This window comes from Mesocricetus auratus, unplaced genomic scaffold, assembly GCF_017639785.1.
Source record: "Mesocricetus auratus isolate SY011 unplaced genomic scaffold, BCM_Maur_2.0 Super-Scaffold_6730, whole genome shotgun sequence".
Taxonomy (NCBI): domain Eukaryota; kingdom Metazoa; phylum Chordata; class Mammalia; order Rodentia; family Cricetidae; genus Mesocricetus; species Mesocricetus auratus.
Window position 1 is genome coordinate 116,415,955 of NW_024429184.1, and position 24,966 is coordinate 116,440,920.

General features: G+C 43.3%; 1 protein-coding gene and 1 non-coding gene across 8 annotated transcripts; both read right to left on the reverse strand.

The window, feature by feature from the left end:
- Window positions 1-1,739: 1,739 nt before the first annotated feature.
- Rnf14 (ring finger protein 14) lies at window positions 1,740-24,059 on the reverse strand. 7 transcript variants are annotated; one of them, XM_040741888.1, is made up of 10 exons: window positions 23,949-24,059; window positions 21,292-21,401; window positions 19,474-19,636; window positions 18,856-19,017; window positions 17,740-17,891; window positions 12,806-13,336; window positions 11,220-11,448; window positions 6,977-7,149; window positions 4,553-4,683; window positions 1,740-3,100 (listed from the first exon to the last, which is right to left on the reverse strand). In XM_040741888.1, exons 4-10 carry the CDS (start codon window positions 19,007-19,009, stop codon window positions 3,043-3,045), a joined length of 1,428 nt encoding a protein of 475 aa, XP_040597822.1. In that variant the 5' UTR covers window positions 19,010-19,017; window positions 19,474-19,636; window positions 21,292-21,401; window positions 23,949-24,059; the 3' UTR covers window positions 1,740-3,042. The 7 variants fall into 7 exon arrangements, with proteins under 7 accessions (XP_040597822.1, XP_012968175.1, XP_040597824.1 ...); XM_013112721.3 differs by lacking the exon at window positions 23,949-24,059 and adding an exon at window positions 22,059-22,211; XM_040741890.1 differs by lacking the exon at window positions 21,292-21,401 and having other exon boundaries at window positions 23,949-24,038.
- LOC121139036 lies at window positions 20,854-20,957 on the reverse strand. Its single transcript, XR_005875894.1, has one exon. It is a non-coding gene; the product is annotated as a U6 spliceosomal RNA (small nuclear RNA).
- Window positions 24,060-24,966: the final 907 nt, after the last annotated feature.

The window sequence follows — 24,966 nt, forward strand, 5'->3', positions numbered from 1 at the left end:
ACTGGTGACAGGGCTGAGGTCTATGTGTCTTCACGCCTGGTGGGGTCAGCAGGACGCTGTCCAACAGCCTGGAGCTTATGCAGATGCTGACCCCTCCCTGCCTCCCTCCCAACTGCTGCCCAGCCAAGGGATTCCTCTGGCTCTGGGCAATGATGGAGGCCTGGGATGAGGAAAGGTTCACTTTTGGTTTGGATTTCTTCAAAGGACCTGGGAGAGGCCATGTTAGTGTTGGTGCTCCATGCTGCTGCCCCAGACCATGACAAAACCTGAGATCCATGTGGTGTGACCTCGGGCACTGTTGCCTCAGGGCACCATACGGATGAGTGGCATGTGTAACCACCTGAGGCCATGTTGAGACTCCTGGTCGGTGTAGCTGCTGAGGGCATGAGTGCGTCAGTGGTCCCGATACTGCCGCGAGCCCTGTTGCTGTCTCCAGCCTGTGTTACCTGAAGCCATGCAAACGCCCTGGTCAGGGCTGAAGCTACGCTCATGTGCATGGGCGCTGGGGAGTTGGCCAACCCTCCAGCCTCAGCACTGCAGTGCACTTGGTGGAAGTGACCTGGGAGAGCTAGTCACCCTGCTCCAGCACAGCACCACCTCTTCGGGGCAGCTTCCGGCATGGATGCAGGCAGGGGAAATGCTCCAGTGAATGGACGGCCACGAAATGGACTTTTTTGGGGGGAAGGGGAGCAGACATGGGAGACTGGGAGGTAAGGTGAGCACAATAGGGACACACAATGTGAGATTCCCAAATAATTAAACAACTAAAAATAAAAAGGAAAACATAAAAACTAGATTAAACAAGATGCATCTCAGTTAACAAAAGCATCCAAACTCACAAAGGCTTGCAACAATCTGCAATTACAGTTCCAGGGTCTCAACTCTCTTCTGATCTCCTCAGGCACCAGGCACACACACACACACACAGACACACATGCAGGCAAACACCCATACACAAAAATAAATTTAAAAATAGTTCTACTAATACCATCTCAAAATTAGATGCCTCAAAAATATTTAAAAACCCAATTGTCTGTGTTAAATTGAGGGTGAAGATTTTGTACCTCCAAGGAAAGAAACAAAGCAACAGTGAGATGAGTAAAACCGTCTAAGACTAAAGCCACTGCTGGCTCTTTACATCATCCGTGAGGGAGGGCTCTCCTGTTCCTTCATGGAATACAGTAAAGGTTTCATTCTCGCCTCTCCCTCCCTCTCCTCCCCCCCCGAGACAGGGTTTCTATGTGTAGCTTTGGAGGCTGTCCTGGAACTTGCTCTGTGGACCAGACTGGCCTGGAGCTCATAGAGATCCGCCTGCCTCTGCCTCCCCAGTGCTGGGATTAAAGATGTACACCACCACCACCTGGCTTCATTTTCACTTCTAAGATATAACCAACAAAATGCACTGTCAATTTATTTTTTAACTCATGATTATATAAAATGTGCTGGAGGAGAGCCCATGAAAAGAACATGTTCAAATAAAATATGAGTAAAAAAGGCACAGTTTCAAGAAAAAAAGGCGGTGCTGTTCTGGGACTCTTTCATCTCCATTTAAGATAAGTTTGGGGGGTCACTCAGTGGCAGGGCTCAGGCTCAGCATGCTTGAGGTCTTGGATCAATATAACAAAATCCAACAACCACCAAACACATCACCATCACACACACACACACACACACACACACACACACACACACACACACACACACACACACACACACAACAGGACAAACAGAAACATGAGTTAGTTTTAATTAGATCAGTGCTTTAGTGACAGCAGCAACAGGGCATCTCTATTTCAATTGTAGGATGAATTTTAAACTATTTTTATTTAAGGTTAAGCATTCTCTCTGACAATCCAGAATCAGTCTGTGCTGACAGTTAAGTAATTCCTTAATTTTCAGTGTCAAAGTAGAAAACACGTGTTCACAAGATGCAGGTAAATTACTGTCATTTTAAAAATATCACCAAGTGGCTACCAAGCCACTTACCAAATAATGAGGAAGACAGTTTTCCAAAAAGCCAGTAAAACCCAGAAATAAAATCCAACTATCAAGCCATAAATACCACCCCAAACACTGGCGTCTAAGAGGGGAGCACAGGAAGTCCTCTATTGTGACCAGAGGACCCGAGTGATCAGAAGCTTGGGGCCAGAAATGGTGCTGTCTGTCCACAGGTTCAGAGAATACTCATTTGAGGAAGAAACCAGGCTCTTTCCTATCCCAGCAGAGGAAATAACAACACACTGCTGAAAATCAAGACTAAAACTGTCCTTAAAAGGCAGGGGAGCAAAGGAGAAAGTGGAGAGCAAAATGTGACACAGACAGCTCTGACTCCAAGTCTTCTGCCAGGCCCGCAGGAATGGGAAGCTCTGAACCAGAATCATTCAAGCCCACAGTCAGCTCTAAACTAGTGGATCCAATACACCATTCACAAACACCAAGTGACCCACAGGGCTTGTGGTACTAAGAGTATTTTTAAATTTATAGTAAATTTCTACTCTGAAAAGTGGTAGACCAGAATGACACAGGGACATCTGGTCAGTTGCAGAGAAGGCTCCCTCCAAAGGGAACTGAAGGAAGAGCTTGCAGTGTACAGCAAATGGGTCAGGCGCTCAGTACAGTGACAATGGGGCTGAGACTGTCCCCAGCTGAAAGGGACATTACCGAGAGGGCTCCAACAATGTCAGGCTTCTTGGACATAGTCTGAAAGTTTAACTCTCAATCCTCTCCTTAACCTGAAGCTTGGGAAGAAAATAAATATTTACTTTATAACTATCCATAGTTTGGGCATATTATAATATTTAATCTCCTATAGTTTTCATTTCTGAACCTTTGGCATATAATTTTGTCAGAATTATGTTACATGGAAAAAAAATCTATGTGCCTTAATCAGTAGTACCAAAGAAAAATATAAACCCTGTTCTTCCTTCTACCCAGGAAAAGTGAATATATGGCACCCTAAACATCTTGCAAGGTTTCTCTGTGCACTTGATGGAAGATTAGGGCAAACCATTCCATTTCTATATGGCGAGCAGAAGAAATGAACTAGTCTTCAATTTCATCTTCCCAAACATCTCCATTAACATCCACGGCATGGAACAGTCTGAAAGCATAAAACAAAGGTGCTTACTTGTGCTAATCTCTTTCCTTCTTTCTAAAACATTCTACCTTTCTGACAACACCTCTGCATAAGTTTTCTTCTGTAACCATTTCTCTATGGAGGGTTGAAATCTAAGTCTTTATAAAAAAGCTGCTAGGCATGGCGGTTCACGTCTTTAATCCCAGCATCTGGGAGGCAGAGGCAGACAGAGTTCTCTGAGTTCTGACAACAGCCTGGTCTACTTAGTAAGTTCCAGGCCAGCCATGGATATGTAGAAAGATCCCCATTTAAAAAACAAAACAAAACAAAAACAGAAACAAAAAGTTAAAACAAAACAAACCAGTACTGCATGCCGGGAAACTGCCACTAAACTGTGTCCCACCCCTCTTTTTACTTTATAAAATACGGGGAATGGGCATCACCAAACTGGAAATGTGTATCGTCTGTGAAATAAGTCAAGAGTGGGAGTCATACAGTTTGGAAGAAACTGAACTCTGTCAGTAACAAGCCAGCCACGTGCTACTCTTTGCATGCTCTGCACCATGACACAAATACACCTACACACCACACACACAAATAATTTCATTTTTAAAGAAGTCAATATAGGCCAGCCTATATCACATATGCTCTGTCTTTTATATGTGGACTAGGTGGGGTTGGAGAGATGACTCAGCTGTTAAAAGCATGGCTACTCTTCCAGAGGACCTGGATTCAATCCCTAGCACCTTCATGATGGCATCACAACCATCTGTAAACTCCAGTCCCAGGGGATCCAATATGCTCTTCCAACCTCTGGAGGCACCAGGTATACATGTGGTATTTAGACATACATGCAGGCAAAACACCCATAGGTGCCTGCCTTTGCCTCTGCTCATAACTGCTGGGATTAAAGACATTCACCACCACTGCCTGGCTAAACACACTTTTGATTTAAGGTGAGAATAAAAAGTAAACATGTGGGGCTGGAGAGATGGCTCAGAGGTTAAGAGCACTGACTGCTCTTCCAGGGGTCCTGAGTTCAATTCCCAGCAACCACATGGTGGCTCACAACCATCTACAATTCAATCTGGTGTCCTCTTCTGGCATGTAGGCAGAACACTGTATATGTAATAAATAAATAAATCTTAAAAAAAAAAAGTAAACGTGGTGGTGGCACACTCCTTTAATCCTAGCATTTGGGAGGCAGAGACAGATGGATCTCTAAGTTCAAGGCCAGTGTGGTCTACAAAGTGAGTTCCAGGACACCCAGGGCTACACAGAGAAACCCTGTCTCAAACACACACACACACACACACACACACACACACACACACACACACACACACACACACACACACACACACAAACCCCTGCATCGGGGAACCCAGGACATCCAGGGCTACACAGAGAAACCCTGTCTCAAACACACACACACACACACACACCCCTGCATCGGGGAACCAAATGTGTACAAACCTGTTAAAGCATGGAGAGTCGGGGTCAGTGAAGTGTTTGTATGGGTTGGCTCTGGAGAGAGAACCCATGCAGATCCAGCAGAAGTACTGCATACAACCGGTGCAGGTCATCTTGTTACAGCCGTCTAACTTCTGGGGGAGGACACGGGACAGCAAGGTGATGAAGGCAGAAGAGGACGCACAAGCCAAAACCAGCACAGCACACTCCCAATCCTTTGTCATTCCTCAGCGAGGACGGGTGTACAGGCAACAAACACAATGACAACCACACAGCTTACACATTTGCACTGAAGTAAAACGCAGAAATACTGAGCAGGTGGTCCTACAACTACATACTTAGCACAATCTTGTCTCAACACAAGGCTGAGCGGTGGTGGTGCACGCCTTTAATGCCAGCACTCAGGAGGCAGAGGCAGGTGATCTCTGAGTTCAAGGCCAGCCTGGTCTACAGAGCAAGTTCTAGGAGAGCTGACTGTTACACAGATAAACCCTGTCTCAAAAAACCAAATAAATAAGCAAATAAAAAAATTTAATTAATTAAAAAGAAACACAAATGAGAGGACCATGTAACTAGGTAAATGTTAAAATGTTACTTTATTCTCAGTTCTAGAAACAGAATCTAGGTTAATATGCTAGGCATCCATTCTACCATACACTAGATCCCTATCCCTCTACTTTTTACTTTTTAGACAAGGTGTAAGTTCACGTTGGCCCTGGCAATCCTCCTGCTTCAGCTTCCCAAATGGTTGGGATTACAGGCTGAGCCAACCAGGCTGGGATTAAACTTTAAATTTCTATACAAATCGAAATTAATAAATGGAATCATATCTAATTTCTACCATAAGGCTCAGGAATGGCAGAAGTGGTCAAATGTGATGCCACTTTCCTTAATGATGTAACTAAGGAATTATCAGTTTCAGTTACAATGTACAGGACTGAAAAAAATAAAATCAAATGGAAGGCTATGTTTTGATTTTAAAAACCCATTAAGACTTTGATGAGAAGAATCGATTTGTCCTGTGAGTTTGAGGCCAGCATGGCCTACATAGCAAGTTCCAGAACAGCCTCCAAAGCCACAGAGAAACCCTGCCTCGTAAAACCAAAAAAAAAAAAAAAAAGAAACAGATTTGTCTATTTGGCTCAGAGTAATAGGGAAAATGCCTCCTTTTCCTGAGCACATATCTGTTAAATACATTTGCTATTCTGAAGGATAAAATAGTTCTGAAAAGTCAGTTATGATTTTTTTTCTGAGACTGAGTCTCATGTTTCTGTGTTGGCCCTGAACTTGTGAATTCCCTGCAAGGACTCCTGGTATGTACTTCTACGTCTAGTTTATTATACTGGGACTGAGCCCAGGACTCTGTGCATTCTAAGCCAGCATCTACTAACTGAGGCACATCCCAACCCCAGATAAGGCCTTTAAAAACAGACGGGGGCTGAAGAGATGGCTTCTTGGTTAACAGCATTGGCTGCTCTTCCAGAGGACCCAGGTTTAATTCTCAGCACCCACATAGTGGCTCACAACCATCTGTAACTCCAGGTCTAGGGGATCCAAAGCTGCCTTCTGGCTTCTGCAGGCACCAGGCATGCACATGGTATGCAGACAGGCATGCACATGGTATGCAGACAAACATGCAGGCAAGCAGTCATACACAAAGAATAAAAAACAATCTTTAAAATCACACAAATTAAGAGTTGATTTTATGTAGCTCTAGTGTGGTCATGTTCTAACCTGCTATTGTCAGTTTCAAAACTCATGCTGGGAACTTAATCCCCACTGTGGGGTATTACAAAGATGGGATCTAGCCTGGTGGTGGTATTGTATGCCTTTAATCCCAGCACTCAGAAGGCAGAGGCAGGTGGATCTCTATGAGTTGGAGGCCAGCCTGGTCTACAGCTAGTTATAGAACAGCCAAGGCTACATAAGAAACTGTCTTGAAAAACCAAAAAAAAAAAAGGGACCTTAACCTGAATATTGTATTAGAGGCAGGGCTAGTGCCCCATCATTGGATACTGATGGCTTCTTCCTATGAGAGGGAACTACCAGTGGAGACACACTATTTCTCACTACATGATGCTCTGCACTGTCTCAGGACAGAACCAGAACAAAACCCAAAATAAGCTTTATAGCTTACCCAGTCTTGATATTGTTATTAGTGAAAGAAAATGGAATGGAGCAACATCTACTCAATTTTGAGGTTGGCACAATGTGAGATAAATGTCTTTCCATAAAAACACTTTGACTAGAGAAGCCTATGTGCACTTAAGACAATAACAAAATTTACTAGTGAAATTTTATTTTCCAAGTAAGAAGGTTGAGTAGGTGCCCAAATGTGTCTTTTTATAATATAACAGTTAGAGTTAACCCGTAGGCTTCTGAGGGTAACTGTGTGAAAGAGGCCCCAGTCTGTCCTACGGCAGTCACCTGTATGGGAGTTCCGCAGCAGGGGCAGCTCTTGGAGTTTTTCTCCAGCCAGTCTTTACTTTCCATCTCCTCCAAGGCCTTCTGAATGACCCTCTTGCCATACCTCTGTTCCAAGAACCTTTTAGTAGCTTCATCTGCTTGTAGGTATTCATTTCGTAAGTCTATTAATTTCTCTGGAAAGTACAATAGAAAATTAACTCTGTTACTTTGCAATATTGACTAAAAAACTCAGAATGGCCGTAATGTCCATAGTGGTGCACAGCTTTAGCTCCAGCACTTAGGATGCAGAGACAGGCAGATCTCATTGAGGGAACTTGAAAGGCAGCCTGGTCTGCATGGAGTCACAGGTCCACCAGAACTACATGGTAAGACCCTGTCTTGAGAAAAAAAATCTAAAACAAAACCAACCCCCCCACACACACACACAAAAAAAAATCACCCAAAATATTTAAATATAAAAAACTAGGAGGGGTCAGGCAGTGGTGGTACACCTTTAATCCCAGCACTTGGGAGGCAGAGGCAGGCAAATCTCTGTGAGTTTCAGACCAGCCTGGTTTACAAGACCTAGTTCCAGGACAGCCTCCAAAGCCACAGGGAAACCCTGACTTGAAAAACCAAAAGAAAATAAAAAAGAAAAAAAAAAAAAAAAGGAGACGGGGAATGATGAAGCAACTATGACCAAAACATATGCATGCAAAAAATTTCATAATGAAACCTATTGTTGTGTGTGAAAATGTGAACAATCCCCTGTAGTTTAGATTTGCATATCATATAAAGCTTTCAACATGCTGAAAAAACAACATATACAAAAAGACTTTTAATGGTGTGGCAAGTATTCAATCCAAACACTTATAGTGTGGTCATATTTTGTTTATGATCTAACAAATAAAGCTTGCCTGAAAATCAGAGTGCAAAGCTAGCCACACTAGTTAGCCATAGAGGCTAGGCAGTGGTGGTACACACCTTTAAATCCAGACAGAGGCAGACTGATCTCTGTTCAAGGCCACCCTGGGCTACACAAGATTGAATCTGTCTAAAAGAGAAACAGAGCTCACACAAAGGTAATCTCAGCACTTGGGATCGCACAGCTTTAATCCTACCTTAATATAAGGTAGGCAGAGACAGGAGGAGTTCAGTGCAATCTGAGGTTTGGTGAAGACAGATGCAGTCTGGAGATGCAGTCTGGGGACAGGATTGCCCTTTCCATCTGAGCACTGGTAGAGGTGACAACAATCTAGTGGCAAGCCACTTTGCTTCTCTGATCGGGAGCTTTAACCCCAATATCTGCCTCAGAGCTTTTATTATTAAGAACAATTAGAATTTGTGCTACACACATAGGATCCAAAAACAGTATACTTACATGTATGCAAACAGAGGCAGGTGGGATCCACCCACTAGGAGAGTCAGACTTGCTAAGGGGCCAGGGTTTCCCCTGACTTTGATTTCTCAATACTGGCATGTTTATGTAGCTGGCAACATTCAATGAGAACTGGCTTGTCAAAAAGAACAAAAGAGCCTGTGGCGTTCAGAGTGTTTGCCAAGACCCTGAGGTTAATCCCCAATACCATACCAAAACCTGTAAGTTGTAGACACTAACTCTACACTATAAACATCAATCATCATAAAACTCCCCAAGTTAAGATCTGACATACAAAAATAGTGACCAAAATTCACTTTTGTTGCAGGGGCTGCGAAGCTCTTCCTGGGGTAGCTGAGACAGCTCAGCAGGTAAAGAAGCTGGCTGCCAAGCCTGACGCCCAGACATCGTCAGGCCCACACGGTGGAGGAACCAACTCCCACAAGCTGTCTGACTACAGAGCATGTATCCCACTGCCAAAAGTAATTAGTGTGATTATTTAAAGCAGTTCTCCCTTGAGGCTGGAGAGAAGGCTCAGCAGGTAAGAACATTTGCTGAGCTTCTAAGGCACCCGGTTTCTGTTTCTAGCACCATCATCATTATGAGGCTCCTGGAATCTTTGCCCTCTTGTGGTCTCCACAGGCACTACACTGACGTGTACATACCCACACATACAAATAAAAATCAATTCAAAGAGCTGTTTTTGCCTTTCCCCCAATATTCTTCAGCTGGCTTACACTGCTGCTTTACCACTTCAATTGATTAGGCACCCACATGCAAAGGCTCCAGCTGCAGACAAAGCTTCTGCTCCCAAATGTATTCCCTTAATTTTTCCATGCAACTGGAGATCTCCCATAAAAGTTCTAGTTATTAATTTTTATTTGTAGGACATGTGGGTAGTGTGTGAGTACAGATGTGTCTTCCCCTATTACTCTCTACTTACTCTTTTAAGACACTGAACTGACTAGAAGCTTGACATTTAGGCTGGGCTGGATGGTCAGTGAGCTCCCAGGATCCACCTATCCTTGCCAAGCAAAGATGGGGTTTCAGCATGTGTGGCCATACCCAGAATTTTACACGAGTGCTGGGGATTCAATCTCAGGTTCTCATGTTTGATTAGCAAGCACTCTGACCCACTGAGCCACCTCCCTAGCTCTGCTCTTTATTAGTACGCTTTCCTCATATTACTTAGAGGTCTGTTGTGGCATGAATAAAAACCCAGAGACAGATATTGGGGTTCAAGCTGAAGATCAGAAAAGCAAAGCCGGTTAACCAGCCAGTAGCTCTTATCTCTACCAAGGATGAAATGTAGATCTCTAGTGCTGGGATTAAAGGTGTGAGCTCTGTTATTCTTTTAGACTGATTCACTCTCATGTAGCCCTGGGTGGTGTTGGACTCACAGAGATCCATCTGCCTCTGTCTAAGTCCTGGGATTAAAGGAGTGTGCCACCACTGCCCAGCTTCTATAGTTGTGGCTAGCTTTGCATTCTGATTTGCAGCAGCTTTATTAGATCATAAACAGAATGTCACCAAAGTCTGTTCCTTTTAAGCAAGACACATCCTGAGGTCTTCAGTGTACTGTGTAGTCCTGTGGCACTACCACCGTATTTGGATGTAACAGACATCTTTCTCATCTCTAATAATTCAAAGCATTTTTGTGTTCTTAAACATCTTAAAGACAAAATTTATTGCTCAATATTCTCAAAATAACTATATAATGGCTATGCATGCATACACAAACAGATGCAGACAGATTACTAATTCTGCTGAACCCCCAAGCTTATTTGAACCTCTCCAAGTTCAGGAACCACTGCCCTTATCTCACCAACAAGATCAGAGAAGTAAAGACGAACACTGTGCTTTAGAATAGCCTGAAGTACAAACCACTCTCAAACTTCAGGCTACAAGACTCTGCCCTGAACCAAGTGGAACTCCTGGCTCATTCTCCCCAGGACATTTCCTTGTAAATAAAGGCAGTCTGCTGGCATTACCAATCAGTGACTATAACAGCATTAGCAGTCACCACCCTGCATTTTATGCAAATTAGCCCACTGTTTGTCACTTTACCCAGGATGGAAGATCAGCCCTCCTGTCAGGATTCAATACTTTTGCAAAATACGATAGAAGGAATTTCCAGAAAGATTAATAAGTACAAACTTACACCTTTGGAGTATTCTCATCCTCTGAGAAAACCTGGGACACCAACGACCAATCAAATTGACAAAAAGGGCCTGATTCCCAGACCCTACTTGCATCAAAACTGGCAAGCACGTTTCACCAACACAGTTGGCTCAGGAGAAAGCATCTGAGAACCAACCAGACATCTGTGCCAGAGTCAAGAGTGGCAGTTTGGATGCCAGCATCTGCCACCCAGGACCCGTGTTACCCCACACGCTAGGCCTTTTCCTAGAAAGCCCTCCCTGTCTGCATGGCTCTGCTTGCTTCAGGGAAGCTGCCCTGGTTTCCTCTTCCCTCGGACACCTCCCCGCCTGCTGTTACTTCGTTTTCCTCCTTAGGACTCACCACTGCCTACGCCCTGCAGTTTGTTGTCCCCACTAGGCTGAAGTTCCATGAAAGGATTTTAAAAGTCTCTTGGTCATCCCTGCGCCCTTAGAGTGAAGATGGTAACTGACAAAAGTACCTGCTAAGTGAGTATTTCACCCAGCGCTCAGGAAGATGTGTCAGCACGCCACATCTGCCATCAGGCTCAGGGTGCCCTGGAGCATAAGTCGGTCCAACTGGCATGCAACTCTACTTCTAGAAACTGACCGGCTGAGACAAACACAAACACTGCACGTCTAAGGACTCTAAGTGTGTGGAGGGAAGTCACAGGCCTTGGTGAGGGAGGGCTACTGGATGGGGGTCGGGCTCACAGTTACAACATACCTGCAGTTACCTTACATGGAGAGACCCCGTGATAGGTCAGTCTGCACAAGGTACAGAAGGCAAAATTGCAGCTGGAGCAGATAGCCATGGTACCACCAGGCTCCTGCATCACAGGGAGCTGACAGCATGGGCGGGGGCAGTACACCACATCTGCCATTAGATCCAAGGTAGACTGGAGAAGGAGGCGGTCATAACGGGCAAATAAGTCTGCTTCCACCAGCTCTTTGACCTGAGAGGAAATAAGAGCATCACAAATTTGACCACTTCCAAACTAGTTCTGATCCTGAGAAGAATCTTAGGTTGCTGATATCAAAGAGATAGGTGCGAAATTCGAACCCCTATTCTCATTTCAGCATCAAAGCAGGTTTGGCAGTAATTTATGCCCTTTTCATTTTTTGAGCAAGGGGTGGGACATGGTTGAGATACGCTTTCCCATGTAGTTCACTGGCTTTGAATTTTCAGCAACCCACCTGCCTTGGCCTCCTATGTCTTGCTCTAACAGTCTACATCTCGACTGAGGCTGTAGTTGCATGGGTCCACACACTGGTCAAAACTAAGCTGGGCATGGTGGCACCTGCTTTCAGTTCCAGCACTTGGGAGGCAGAGGCAAGTGGATTTCTGAGTTCAAAGCTGACCTGGTCTATGGAGAGAGTTCCAGGACAGCCAAGACCACAGAGAGAAATCCTGTCTCAAAAAAACAAAATAAGAGCTGGAGAGATAGTTCAGTAGTTAAGAGCAATGGCTGTAATTCTTGAGGACTTGGGTTCAAATTCCAGCACCCACATGGCAGATCACAGCTGTCTGTAATTTCAATTCTGGGGCATCTGCACCCTCATATAGACATACATGCAGGCAAACACCAATGCATGTGAACTAAAATTAAAAAAAGACAGAGAAATGTGCCTGTATGTGTGTATACATATGTATGTGTGTATACGTGCATGTGCCCACATATATTTGTGCAGGTTAAAAGACAACATGAGGAAGTTGGTTCTCTCCTCCTATCATGTGTGTCCTAGAGGTCAAACTTAGGTCATCAGGTTTTGTGGCAGGTTCCTTTACCTAATGAGCCATTTCACTGATCCTGGTTTTGATTTTTGAGATAGACCTCATGCAGCCCAAATAAGCCTTGAACTCGCTACCGTCAAGAATGATACTGAACACTGATCTTTCTGACTCTACCTCTGGAATACTGGGAATACAGGTGGCTGGGCACTATCCCCATTTTATAGCACTCTTAATAGACACAATGAAACAATTTGTGGACTGTACCCAAGGACTCAATCTACACCATGGGTACTATTAAGAACATCTGTGAGGGTGGGGGTGTGGCTTAGTAGAAGAGGGCCTGCCTAGCAAGTGTGAGGCCTGAGATTGATCCCCAACACTGCAAAATAAACACATTAATTCTTAATTAATTAGAATTCCTGTGGCAAGTGTAGTGGCATACACCTACAATCCCAGTATTTAGGAAGTTGAGGCAGAAGGATCATGCGTTTGAGTCCAGTCTCAAAAGGAAACAAAAGAAAAGTTCCCAAGAGGTTTTCCTTTGAGACAGGACTGTGGCATCAGCAGAGTGATGTTACCTGACCAGGGGTAGCCACTGAAGAGCACTTTGGTTCTGGACAGTTGAGGCATTTCACTTGGCCATCTTTGATCTGGATTTCGAAGTAGTCCTTCAGACAGGCTTTGCAGTACACATGTCTGCACTCCAAGAAGTACATGCACTCACTACCCAGTTTCTCAGAGAAACAGATACTGCACAGGAACAATTTACTATTGAAGCTTTTCATCTGCTGAGCTTGATTGAAGTCCAAGATTTCCTGGATCAGACTTGACAATGATTCTACATCCTGCACAGCTCTCTCATCCACAATTTCTTCTTGGTCTACATCAGATCCAGCAGCTCCTCCAAAACCTACTTCTGTGCTGGAAGAGGCCTGAGCCATTGTCCTTCTCTGAACTTTTTTCTGAGACCCCATCTTGAGTTCAAAAGGAGAGACGATATTCAGGTAGGTGAGGGTCTCCTCCTTAAGAAACTGCATCCAGGCGAACAGCACCACACTGCCTCGGTGTTCTTCCCACAGGTTGTCTAGGTGTTTGCAGAGAGCAGAGAGCTAGAAGAAAGCAAACAAGCATGCTGAGTTTGAGAAGATGCTGATGACCTGCCAATTCCTGATCTTCCTGCTGCTCTTTGAAACTTAAGTTAGTGTAACTTCCTGACACCACTTTTTCTTACTACCAAAATAGTATCAACATTCTCACCAAATCCTTTCTTCAACTATTCAGCAACAGTGGCCAGAGTAATCTAAAAGTAGCACAAAGACAACAGAAATGCAAAATGTTATAGGATACATACCTGGTTTGCTACTCAAGCTATTGAAACAGGACTTTTAGCATTACTCTGTATCTCATGTGTTAGAAAGGAATGCAGTTCTAACAGGAACTGTTTCTCCCCAGTGGTGGTGGCTGCACACACCTTTAAGTGAAATGAGTCAGGCTCAGAAACACAAGCATTGAGTGGTTTTGTCCAGATAAGAATATAAAAATGTTAGTTCGGCAGTGGTGGTGCACACCTTTACTCCCAGCACTTGGGAGGCTGAGGCAGGTGGATCTCTGTGAATTTGAGGCCAGCCTGGTCTACAGAGTAAACTCAAGGACAGCTGAGGCCACATAGAGAAATCCTGTCTTGGAAAAGAAAAAAGTTAACCTCAGCTAGGCAAGGTAGGACTTACCTTTAAGCAGAGGCTGAGGTCAGCTTGAACTACATGAAATCCTATCATTTTTCTTTTTCTTTAAAGGGGTGGGGAGCTGGAAAGATGGCTCAGCTAAGAGCATGGCTGCTCTTCCAGAAGACCCAGGTTTGTGTTGGTGGGATAGTGGTGATCATGGCTGCCTTCCAGAAGACCCAGGTTCAATTCCCAAAACCCACATGGTGGCTCACAACCATCTGTCAACTCCAATTCCAGGGGACCCTAATGCTCTCTTCTGGCCTCTGTGAACACTGCATACATGTAGTACACAGATATACATGCAGGCAAAACACTTACAAAGTAAAAATTTTAAATAAATAAAACAAAAGTAAACACCAAAAGTAAACATTTTACAGAATTTGAGAGCAGAGGAGGGACATGGAAGTGACGACGGAGGAAAAGTGACTAGTACTTACTAAGTCACAGTTATGGGACCAAGAAGTCCATGTGCACATAGTAGGGAGGTTTGGGAATAATATAGCACAGGCTTGAAATCCTAACACTTGAGAGGTAGAAACAGGGCAATTGTGAGTTTAAGGCCAGTCTCAGCCACAAAATGTTTAATGACAACCTACATGAATTCCTGACTAAATCACCAAGCAAAGTCACTGTATATTTTAAAAAGCCAGAAGGGGGGAAAGGCTGAAGAAAGGATTTTGAGTGTTTTGCTATAAATAATGAAATGTTGGAGAAGATAAACAATTATCGTAACTGTAAAAACACTGTTTGCCCAATCTTAAAAATTACACGTGTACATATGTATAAAAACATCATACAACTCCAGAAACATGTACAATTTATATTATCTACTAAGTTGAAATAAACTACTTAGTGCACAACTATAAGCCCAGCACTTGGGAGGCAGGAGGATCAGAAGTTCAAGGTCATCCTCAACTACACAATGAGTTTAAGACCAACCTGAACTATGGGAGACCCTGTCTCAAAAATTCTTTAAAACTGTTAAAATGAAAATGCCGTTCAAAGTTTTAAGATTAACTCTAACTTTCAGTCCTATCAAAGAGCCAAGTCAGCTGAAACAGCCATTTGTATAGAGTTCTTTTTTCTACATTTGTAATAAACTTTTTTCCTTTCAGTCAGGAGATTGGATCCAGGGCTCCATGCTTGGCAAGAAACACTCCAGCACTCAGCAGATCCCCACTGACAAGCTCATAGTATTCGTCTTACTAAGCAATCTGGATCTACAACAATCTGGATAATAGAGGGAAACAGACTGGCACTGTCCCTGAGCATTCATTACAGGCCCTCCACATGTTTGGCTGCCACAAAGAAAATTCTCACTTCTAAACTAAACCATCAAAGTTAAACTATTTGACCTTTCCACTTAAAAGTGGTCTGTTTCATTGGAAAGTCAAGTATAAGATGACTTCCCATTAGAATGTAAAATATGTTAACTGGAGCTCAGGAATTATTTTCTTTTTTTTCTACCTGAAAAAACAAGACTTCCAGATGGCAAGCAAATTTTGTAAATTAAATCCCAATGAGAAAAAATACACCATTTTCTGTTCCTTGCTTCTGAAAGTTCTGCACAGCACTTACCTAAATACTGACTGACAACTAAAGCTTTTTCAGATTTGTTTGGAGCTTAATTATGAACCATGCTTTTTGAGAAACCTGCTAAAATGCAGCAAATATTTACTTTTTGAGGTTTTGTTTTTGTTTTAGGTGCATGAGTGCTTTGCCTGCACATATGAGGTCAGAAGGCATCAGATTTCCTAGAGCTGGAGCTGCAGATGGCTGTGAGTTTCCATGTGTGTGCTGGGAACTGAACTGGGGTCTTCTGCAAGAGCGACAGTGTTCTTAACCACTGAACTCCCTCTCCAACCCCAAAGTGGGTAACTATTTAAATGGAAAATTCTGCATGCATGTAAGTGGAGTCTGATAAAGACATTCTCTTCCTTCCTTTCTTCTCCAGTCCATTTCAGAAATGCAGGCTTATAAATGTGAAGTGGGGTAGAGAGGAAGAAAGGAGGGAGCACAAAAGACTACCACATAACGAGACCCCAGTTTCTGACTCTATCTACCCACCCCAATCCATGTGTCAATTTCATGACTAGCAGGTGAAATTCACAATGCTATGAGTCAGGGTATAGCAACAAAGACTGAACTAAGAAACACAACCAATTAAAACATCAATTCTCTGTGTGAGAATTTATTTGATAAAGAGTTCTACTATAATTTTATCTAAAGACAAGTAGTAATGAGCCGTCCCCTCCCTATAGTGTTCCCAAAGCTAGCATTCAGTAGACATTAGACTATGAAAGTACATTATGCATTCAATCAATCTTATCCCTTTTTGTGCATATGTGTGTGCAAGCACATGATGGCATGCAGAGAAAAAGTAACTCTATGAGGCTCTAAAACCTAAAGCACTTGCCAACTATCTGTGATCTAAACGTCACTTGTGGTAGCCTCCCTCACCAAATAATGAGCTGCCTCACACTTGCTGCTTCTGGCACATATTATATCTTTCCTATCCTACAAGCATGATCCCCTTTAAAAGTGAACTTCCTTTCTAAGCTGTAATCTTAATTCTCTTTTTGTTTAATCTTAATTCTTGTAAAGGTACCATTATGCAAAGGATTAGATGGGGAACAAAAACTATATGATGAAACCAAGTAGGCTGTTGTGCACATATAATCCCAAGCTCTCAGAAGGCTGAGGGAAGAAGATTCCCGAGATTTAGCCCTGTCTGGACTATGTAGCAAAACTCTATCTCCAAAAATAAACATATCAAAACTATATGAATAAAGGGAAAAACTAATGAGCATTTCCTCGAGGCCAACAACTAACAGCTTTAGTTTTAATGTCAGCTTATCAATCTTCATAACTTCTAAAAAAAGGAGCTATTGATCCATCACATCTTAGAACACAGTACTAGCTTCAAGTCATATTTATGTCTTAATCAAACACTGACACTGAAGGCTCCAGACATAAATGATACAGAGACAGACATACTAATTACCCTGGTTTGATCAATACATGCTGTACACAATATCAAGCTGAAATATAACAATGTGCTCCATCATAAACAATATAATTATTACCTGTTAATAAAAGGTGTTGAGGTTATTAGACAAGGATAAACAGCACACACAGAAGGAAGGCTTTCAATATAAGGTCACAAGCCTTAGAAAGTATCCACAAGACCTACACATTCCCCTTTGTGTGCATGTACAGCTAAGTGATACTAAGTGACAATTACCATTACTAATACACAGATTTTTCAAGGAGAAACATTTATTACATTCGGAAAATTTGCTTATTGTAGCTATTTACTTAATTTTCTGTTGTAATTACAATTAAACCTTTCATTTCAGGAATGAATAAGGAACCGAGAAAATAATATCAGCATCTAAGGAAAATGAGGACAACCTTGTCTCTAGGAAAAGAAAACAATACACTTGATTAAAAATCATTGCTGTTGCAATTCATAAGGACTAATTAATTTGTTTACTGCCATTTCTTTCTTTCTTTTTCCAGTCCTGAGACTAGAATCCAGGTCTTGGACATGTGAGGTAAGAACTCTACTAGTGAGCCATATCACAGTCCTGCCATTCCTTCTAAAAACATTAAGCATTTTCAATTAATTTTAATTAAGCATTAGGATTCATGAACACTAGGGGGAAATTTTACAAAATCAAAGCCATTTGTTCTTTATGCACTGAATTAAAGATCACCAAGGTCGTCTTAAAGATGATTTTGAAAGTTTCTAAAAATGGATAGGAGAAATTAAGTTTTGGGTCTACCTGAGTTGGTGACAGCCATTTGCCACTAAGTGTGAATGAAGGTGGGGAGGAGGATGGATAATCTGGTGGCAGTTCAAAGTTCAGCACAAGTGGTGGCAGAAAGCAAATGGTGTATTCAAAGCCACTATTCTGGAGACACTCATTTGAATTGCCTGAACCAAAAACAAAAACCAGAAAGGATCAGTTGATCAACACTGGGGTGTCCGAAACTACTGAGCAGTGCTCAGCCCTAATGCTTCAGTAGAAGGGATAAAAACCCTCCCCCAGAGCACTTTCTATGCCTTAAGGTTAATTCCCTAGTCTTCCTTCAAAAACAAAACACCTTACAAGCCCCTGAAAAACCTACTTAGGTGCCATGTAATGCATGAAGTCACACAACTCATCCTTATAAACATTCCTAGTACAATTCCTATACTAATGACAAAGTAATGCACAATGTTTTGTTTCATTATTGGTTCACGGTAGACAATTAAAGACACAATCTAGAGAAAAAAGACATTTATTTCTATGAAACAACCATGATTTACTAAGACCAGCATATGCCAACTAGTCATGAATCATTTGGGCAAGTATGTGCCAACAAAATATCAGGCTTGAGGACATAACACGGCACACAACACTCACAGTCACAGGGTCATCTAAGTGATCACAGGCTCTAGGAGAAACATTGTGAGAAAATGTGCATCAAGTTCTCTGCAAATGTATCAAAAACAGTTTTGTTTTTCTCCAACAAAAGGTGGCAGAGTAACAACATGCCCCATACCTGTCCATGGCAGTTACACTGATTCTAGAAACCATGTGGCACTCTAAGGTGCTCCAAGAACCTTCACAGCTGCTCTTTATTATCTGTTTTCTTTGATTGCTTCTAATTATCAACAACTGTGTTGATCAACTACTGATTGGAACACTAGGCTGCATGAAATATGCAGGTTCTCTCAATTCTGTGGTCAAAAAGGCAAGATCGAATCTTTTAAAACAAACATGCATTAAATCTGTGCCACCAATGCTTATCAATAATTCCTTATGGCTATATACACAAGTGACAAGTAAAATATTGTAAGAAATCAAGAATAACTTTTATTTAGAAAAATCTGTGTTAAGATACTCTTAACTAACCGCTCACAAATATCTTGAAATTCTGCGGCAGATCCAGATAGATCCTGGTTTCTCCACCTTGGACGGACTCTGCTTTTCTAAACTCATCTGCATCATAAATACTCGCCAGGGCCAACAGCTCATCCTCCTGGGCTTCTAGGTCTTCTGCCGACATTGACTTTCCTGAGGATTGAAGACAATCATTCAAATCAGGAGATGCGCGTAACAGGAAGTTTTATGGCATATAAAAGTTCCTTACAAACTACTGCAAAGGACTTATCAATCCTCTTTTCTGCTAAACACTTAGCACTTTGTGTTAAGTCTCCTTCACTTAGGTGGCTGGGGTGCTTCTAAGGACTAATCCAGAAAAACGACTACTACTTTGCAGTAGCTGCCCTCTCACAGCTACTGAAATGGGGACTGATCTAAATAAAATTGAGAGTGTTTTGCACATTCTAAAAGATACTACAAAATCTGAACACCTATTTAAATGACTTCATTTCCTTTCCATTTTTTTTCTAAACGTCCCCTGTCTGAAACAATTTCACTTTGAAAACTTTTCCTCAGCAGTTGGTACACTCTGCTTAGGGTTAGCCCTGTCTGAAACAGTGACATGTTCCATTTTAGGTCACTTAGTACCTGTTAGTAACAACCAGAAGAAAAGGATATTAACACTGCAGTCAGGATTTCAGTTCGGCTTGTAATTTGTGCAAATCCCATTTATTTTTCTAGCCAGTGGAGCTGAGACTGAAGTCCCACACCAAAGATGTGGGACTCAGAGATACTATGGAAATTCTGCCATCTGCAAAAAAAGAAACAGGAAAGATGTGTGAGGACTCTTTCCAGATTCAAATTCCCCATCTGTACTATCATCACTTAAGTCACACACCAACCTTAGTCCACAGACAGTATTATTCTCTGAGGACAGCTTGAGTCACGTGGTTAAAGGGCGACACACCTTATCAGACTGCCCTCAGCCCTGTAACTGAAGGTGGTTATGAGATGACGGGACACCACACCCAACCAACATCTTAAGTTTGTTTGTTGCTTTCTCCTTCCCTCCTCTATGTCTTCCGTTCCTTCATTTCCCATCTCTCTGGCTTTTATTCTCACCTGCACATAAATTAGCCTTGCAGGTGACAGAATTCTAAGGGTGGAATATACACATGAGCTTGTAAGATTTACTCTAAGTATTTAGAGCTAGACTTCCAGGACTGGGGCTCAGTGGGAGAGTGAGGTCCATGGACAAGTTATGAAGCATGAGGAACATGCAAAGATGTTACATAAAACTAACTTTAGCCGGGCGGTGGTGGTGCATGCCTTTAATCCCAGCACTCAGGAGGCAGAGGCAAGGAGAATCTGCCAGTCTGGTCTTCAAAGAGAGTTACAAGACAGTCACCAAACCTACAGAGAAACCTTGTCTCGAAAAACCAAAAGCAAACTTTAAAACCATATTCTCAGGGGTCCCAAATAGATTAGTATCATAATGAGCTTATGATTACAGAGCACCAACTGTGTACAGCACTAGGTTCAATCGCACTACCTTACTGAATCTTCGACAAACTGACCGGGAGGGAGAACATGGTGAGGGTAGGGTTGAGCCTCTTACTTCTTAGTAAACAAAGGATTTTCAGACACGAGAGATGTGTTCACTGACTTTGTGGTTTTAGGTTAGCATTCTCCATCTTGTCTGCAAGTCAGAATCTCTTGGAGAAACTGCTTCTTTAAAATTCTAATACCCAGGCCATTTTCAAGAACAAGGATTCTACAGCTGTGGGGTTTTCTTCTCCCACAACTTTTTAGAAATCAGATTTCAAGTAGGTCTCATTGCAGCACTTTGACATATAATGTGCTTTTATTGACATTCCTACTCTTCCCTCCTCCCCCTTCAGCAGTCCCCTTCCCTTCCAGCGTTCATGTCACATACTCTATTACCCCTCCCTTCCTGAAAACCTCTATTTCCCATCTTAGTTTCCTTTCTAGTTTCATAACCTATCCTCACAATCGCTCTCACACACACAAAACACAGAACCCGTCGTGAATTTGTATGTCATTCTGTCACAGAGGCCATGCTAATCTCGGCATCATTTCAATTTCAGCTTATGTGCTGCCGAAGGGAGCACACTTCTAGTTCTCCAATTCTACAGATGACTCCAAATAACTCTCTGACGGTCCTTTACGGCCTGTCCCACGTGACCCCGGCTCACGTGGGTCAGCTAGGGCTAGACGCAGGTGGCCCTTGGTTCAGGTTGTTTCCACCCACTCCGCCTTGGAGGGCAACCTCTAAAGTCCAAATCTACCCAGCAGTTTCCCAACAGGCACTGTCTTCTTTAACACCGGACCTTGCTAACTAACTCCCCTACCAGCCTGCATTGGTTCTTCAAGGGGCAGGCCCAAGTGTTTCCCATCTACCTACTGTTGTCAGCATCTCGCAGCACCGGGCCACTGAGAAAATACCTGGAGTGAAACGCACTGTGCTGGAATGAAGGGCCAGGTGCATAGGATTCAGTGACCACTTTGTCACATTCCACCAGAAGCAGGAGGCTGGGTCCGTTGTCACAGTAACACTGGTAAGAACAGTAACAATTAGTGAGTTCTTACCGAGTGTCAGGCATTGTGCTAAGCCCTCTCAATGCACTAACTGACCCTAGACTCCACAACCACGTGAAGCAAGTCCTATTACTATCTTCATTAATCAAAATTAGACAAGGGACAGCTTGGGCTCTCTTCTGAACCATCTCTGGACATAAAACGCCCGACTTCTTCATCTGCAAGCCGGAATCAAGATAAACCCGGCAGCACCAGACAGATAAAAGTTTAGTTAACACTACTGCTGCAAACCGGAAGTCGCTCCCAGCAGAACGTGGAGCCCCTCCTCCGCCAGGTTTCTCCAGCTTGGGAAAATCCTACTCATCTAGCCGGCCACTCCCCGCACGCTCCGGCCGGGGGGTCAGCCCGGGCCTCTCTGCGCCGCCTGCCAATCGCCACGCGTGTTGGGGTGACGCCCCAGCAACCCGGGCAGGGCCACAGGCCCGGCGCTGGCAACGGTGCAGAGGAGCCGGCCCCGGGGCGCGCCGGAGGCGCAGGGCCCGGCCGCCCCGCCCTGTCCTCTGGCGCCCACGAAGCCGGCCGCCCGGTCCCGGAGCCCGGCTGGCGTCCACGGAGCAGCCCCGGCCCGGCCACCCGGCTCTGCCTCGCGCACTCACAGCGCGTCCCCGCCGTACCTTCCGGCCGCCCCGCCGAGCCCGGCCCGAAAGTTCCGCACTACGCCCTCGCCGGGGGCCCAGCTCCACGCTCGCGGCCAGGCCCGCAGACACCCGGCTCCACCTGAGCACCGCCTCTTCCGTCTCCAGAGCTGTCAGCTGAGAGGGGCGGGTGCCAACGTGGGGAGGGCTCTGCGCAGCCGCCGTGAGCGCCGCTGCCTCCGGAGCGCCCTCCACAGGCCGTGGGCGGCGCTGCAGGCGCCTCCACCGACCGTACCCGCAAGCTCAAAACACTCTTTGGCACAAATGCAGTTTCGAACCCATGAATTCGCGGGTCAGACTTGAACCTGAAGTAACGGTCTACCCAGAGGCAGACATTCCCTTATCAATCCCAGATTTGCCCTTGAGGTGAACGACTGCATCCATCTTCCTATCTGAGAATGCATTAACTCACTGAGTATAGGATAACAGTATTTGTTGAGTAAGTTACAGGCTGCAAACTATATATGCACATTTTCCCGCTCTTTATCAAACCTTATGGTTTGTGTTCTGTTTGCTAATCTCATTTCATAAAAGAAGTTGAGACTCATACAATAAGTTACTAAAAGCCACATGATTATTGAGATTTAAAATTACATGCCTCCTACATCATAGCATAATTAACTAAAATGAACCGAAGACTTAAATGTGAAAGGCAAAACTATCAAACTCTAGGAAGAAAATATAGAGATCTTCAGGAACTCAAAGAAGGAAGGTGTGTGTGTGTGTGTGTGTAGCAAATAAATTGGATTTATCAAAATTAGAAACATTTGTGCTTAAATGAACGCTAGTAAGAAAGTGAAAAGACAGTCCACAATATAGAAAATGTTTTCAAATTATGCATCTAATAAAGATGTTTCACCTAAAATACATGATTCTTGTGAGTCTGAGTATGGTAGGCACTGGGGAGACCAACTCAAGAAAACTGAGTGTCCTGGGCCAGCCTGGGCTATATGAGGAAACGTCCAAGCATAGTGGGAAAATAAAAAGAATTTATGGGGTACAGATAAACAAGCAGGAACTTTCACACACTGACAACTGAAATGAAAGATGATACAGGCACTGTAGAAAAGTTTGGCTGGTCCTCAGAAAAGTTAAATATAGGATTACAATAAGACTCAGCAATTCTACTCCTAGGTACTTAGGTGAACTTAAAAAAATACCAACTAATATTTGCATGAACAGTTGGTCATAAATGTCCATATAAACAATAGATACAAGAACCAAAAAGTGAAAATCCAAAACTCCATCAATGAGTAAACAGAATGTGGTATATTCAACAATGGAATATTATTGAGCAATTAAAAATAATATACTGATACATGCTCTAACATGAATGAACCTGGAAAGCATTAAGCCAAGTGAAAGAAGTCAGATATAAAAGGCCACATTATATGAAAAGTCCATAGAAAGTAATGGTAGTAAGTGGGTCAGTGGTTAACTGGAGGGTCTGGGATGTAACTATTTGTGGGTATGTTTTGAGATGAGAGCAATGGAGAATTAGCAGTGACCATTGCACAACTTAGTGGATGTGTTAGATACTGCTACATACTGCTGATTTTATGTGTGTGTGTGTGTGTGTGTGTGTGTGTGTGTGTGTGTGTGTAGTACAGGTGGAGTATATCTCAGTTCAACAGGAGGGGGCTTACACAGCATTGTTCCTGACATTTAAACAGAACACAGAAATGTTGTTCTGCTCCTGGGAGCCGGCAAGCTAATGTGCTTCTAACGATCTAATAAGGTCCTGTGTTCTCATTCCGTATCCACCCCACCCAGAAGATTACAGATCTGGGACTCTAGCCCAAGCATGCAGGGTTCTGAAGGTCTTATTCAAGTGAAATCCCCGGGAGTAGGTACCGATGAGCCACATACCTGATGCAAAGGGACGAAGGAGAACCTCCAATGAGACCAAATACCTCAAGACCGTTCAGGCATAAAGAACAAAGGGGCCCAAGAATCCGCTCAAGAGAGTCTGAAATTGGAGCAGGGGGTGAATTGTGACATCATTCCATGACCTCACACCGAAGGTCACAGCTCTGTGAGGAAGGAAGAGAGTGTTTCAAAGCAGACTCAACAATTTGGTGGAAGTTAAAAGCAAATTAAACATTTAAAGTATAGTTTTGAGAAAAAGATTGGATAGAGTTTTTTAATAAATTTTGTCATTAGACTCCATGAAAATAGCAGGCTTTTCTCGCTTGGGTTTTCGGCTGCCTGGTTAGTTTTTCAGATTGAACTTTTCCCTTGTGTCCAACTCTTCACTCTATTAAGCATTTTATATGCATTACCTCATTTAAAAGCCCAGGACCCCGTGACTTAGGCAATTTTGTCTCCCTATTTTGTAAAGGAAGAAATCGTGTTAGTAGGATGAAGTGATCTTTCCAGTACTGTTATGTGACACAGCCAGGATGGGGACAGATTCCTCGTGGTCTAACTCCAGTACCCTGAGAGAATTAGAATTTGCTGCAGCAGTAAATAATACAGAGGAAGAAATAGTTCTTGTCCAAAGCTGTAAAATAGAAATTAGTTTCAAACTTGATAATACAATGAAGCCAGGCATGGTGGCATATAACCTCAACATTTTGGAGGCTCAGGCAAAAGACTTGCTATAAGTTTGAGGCTAGCCTAGGCTACAGCAGTGAAGTGAATGCCAGTTTGTCTAGGCTACAGAATAAGACCCTATTTCAATATATATATATATACATATATATATAAAGATTTATGGCATAATGATAGGCAAAAATAAGAATTCTGAGAGTGGAGGAAACAAACTCCATCCTCTGGCTGAAGATGAGGGGCCAAGGCTGTCAGAGAATGGAGTGTGTGAGCTACACCAGGTGCATAGACCCAGACCATGAACAGAGAGCGGGAACGAATCGCACAGTGGGACAGT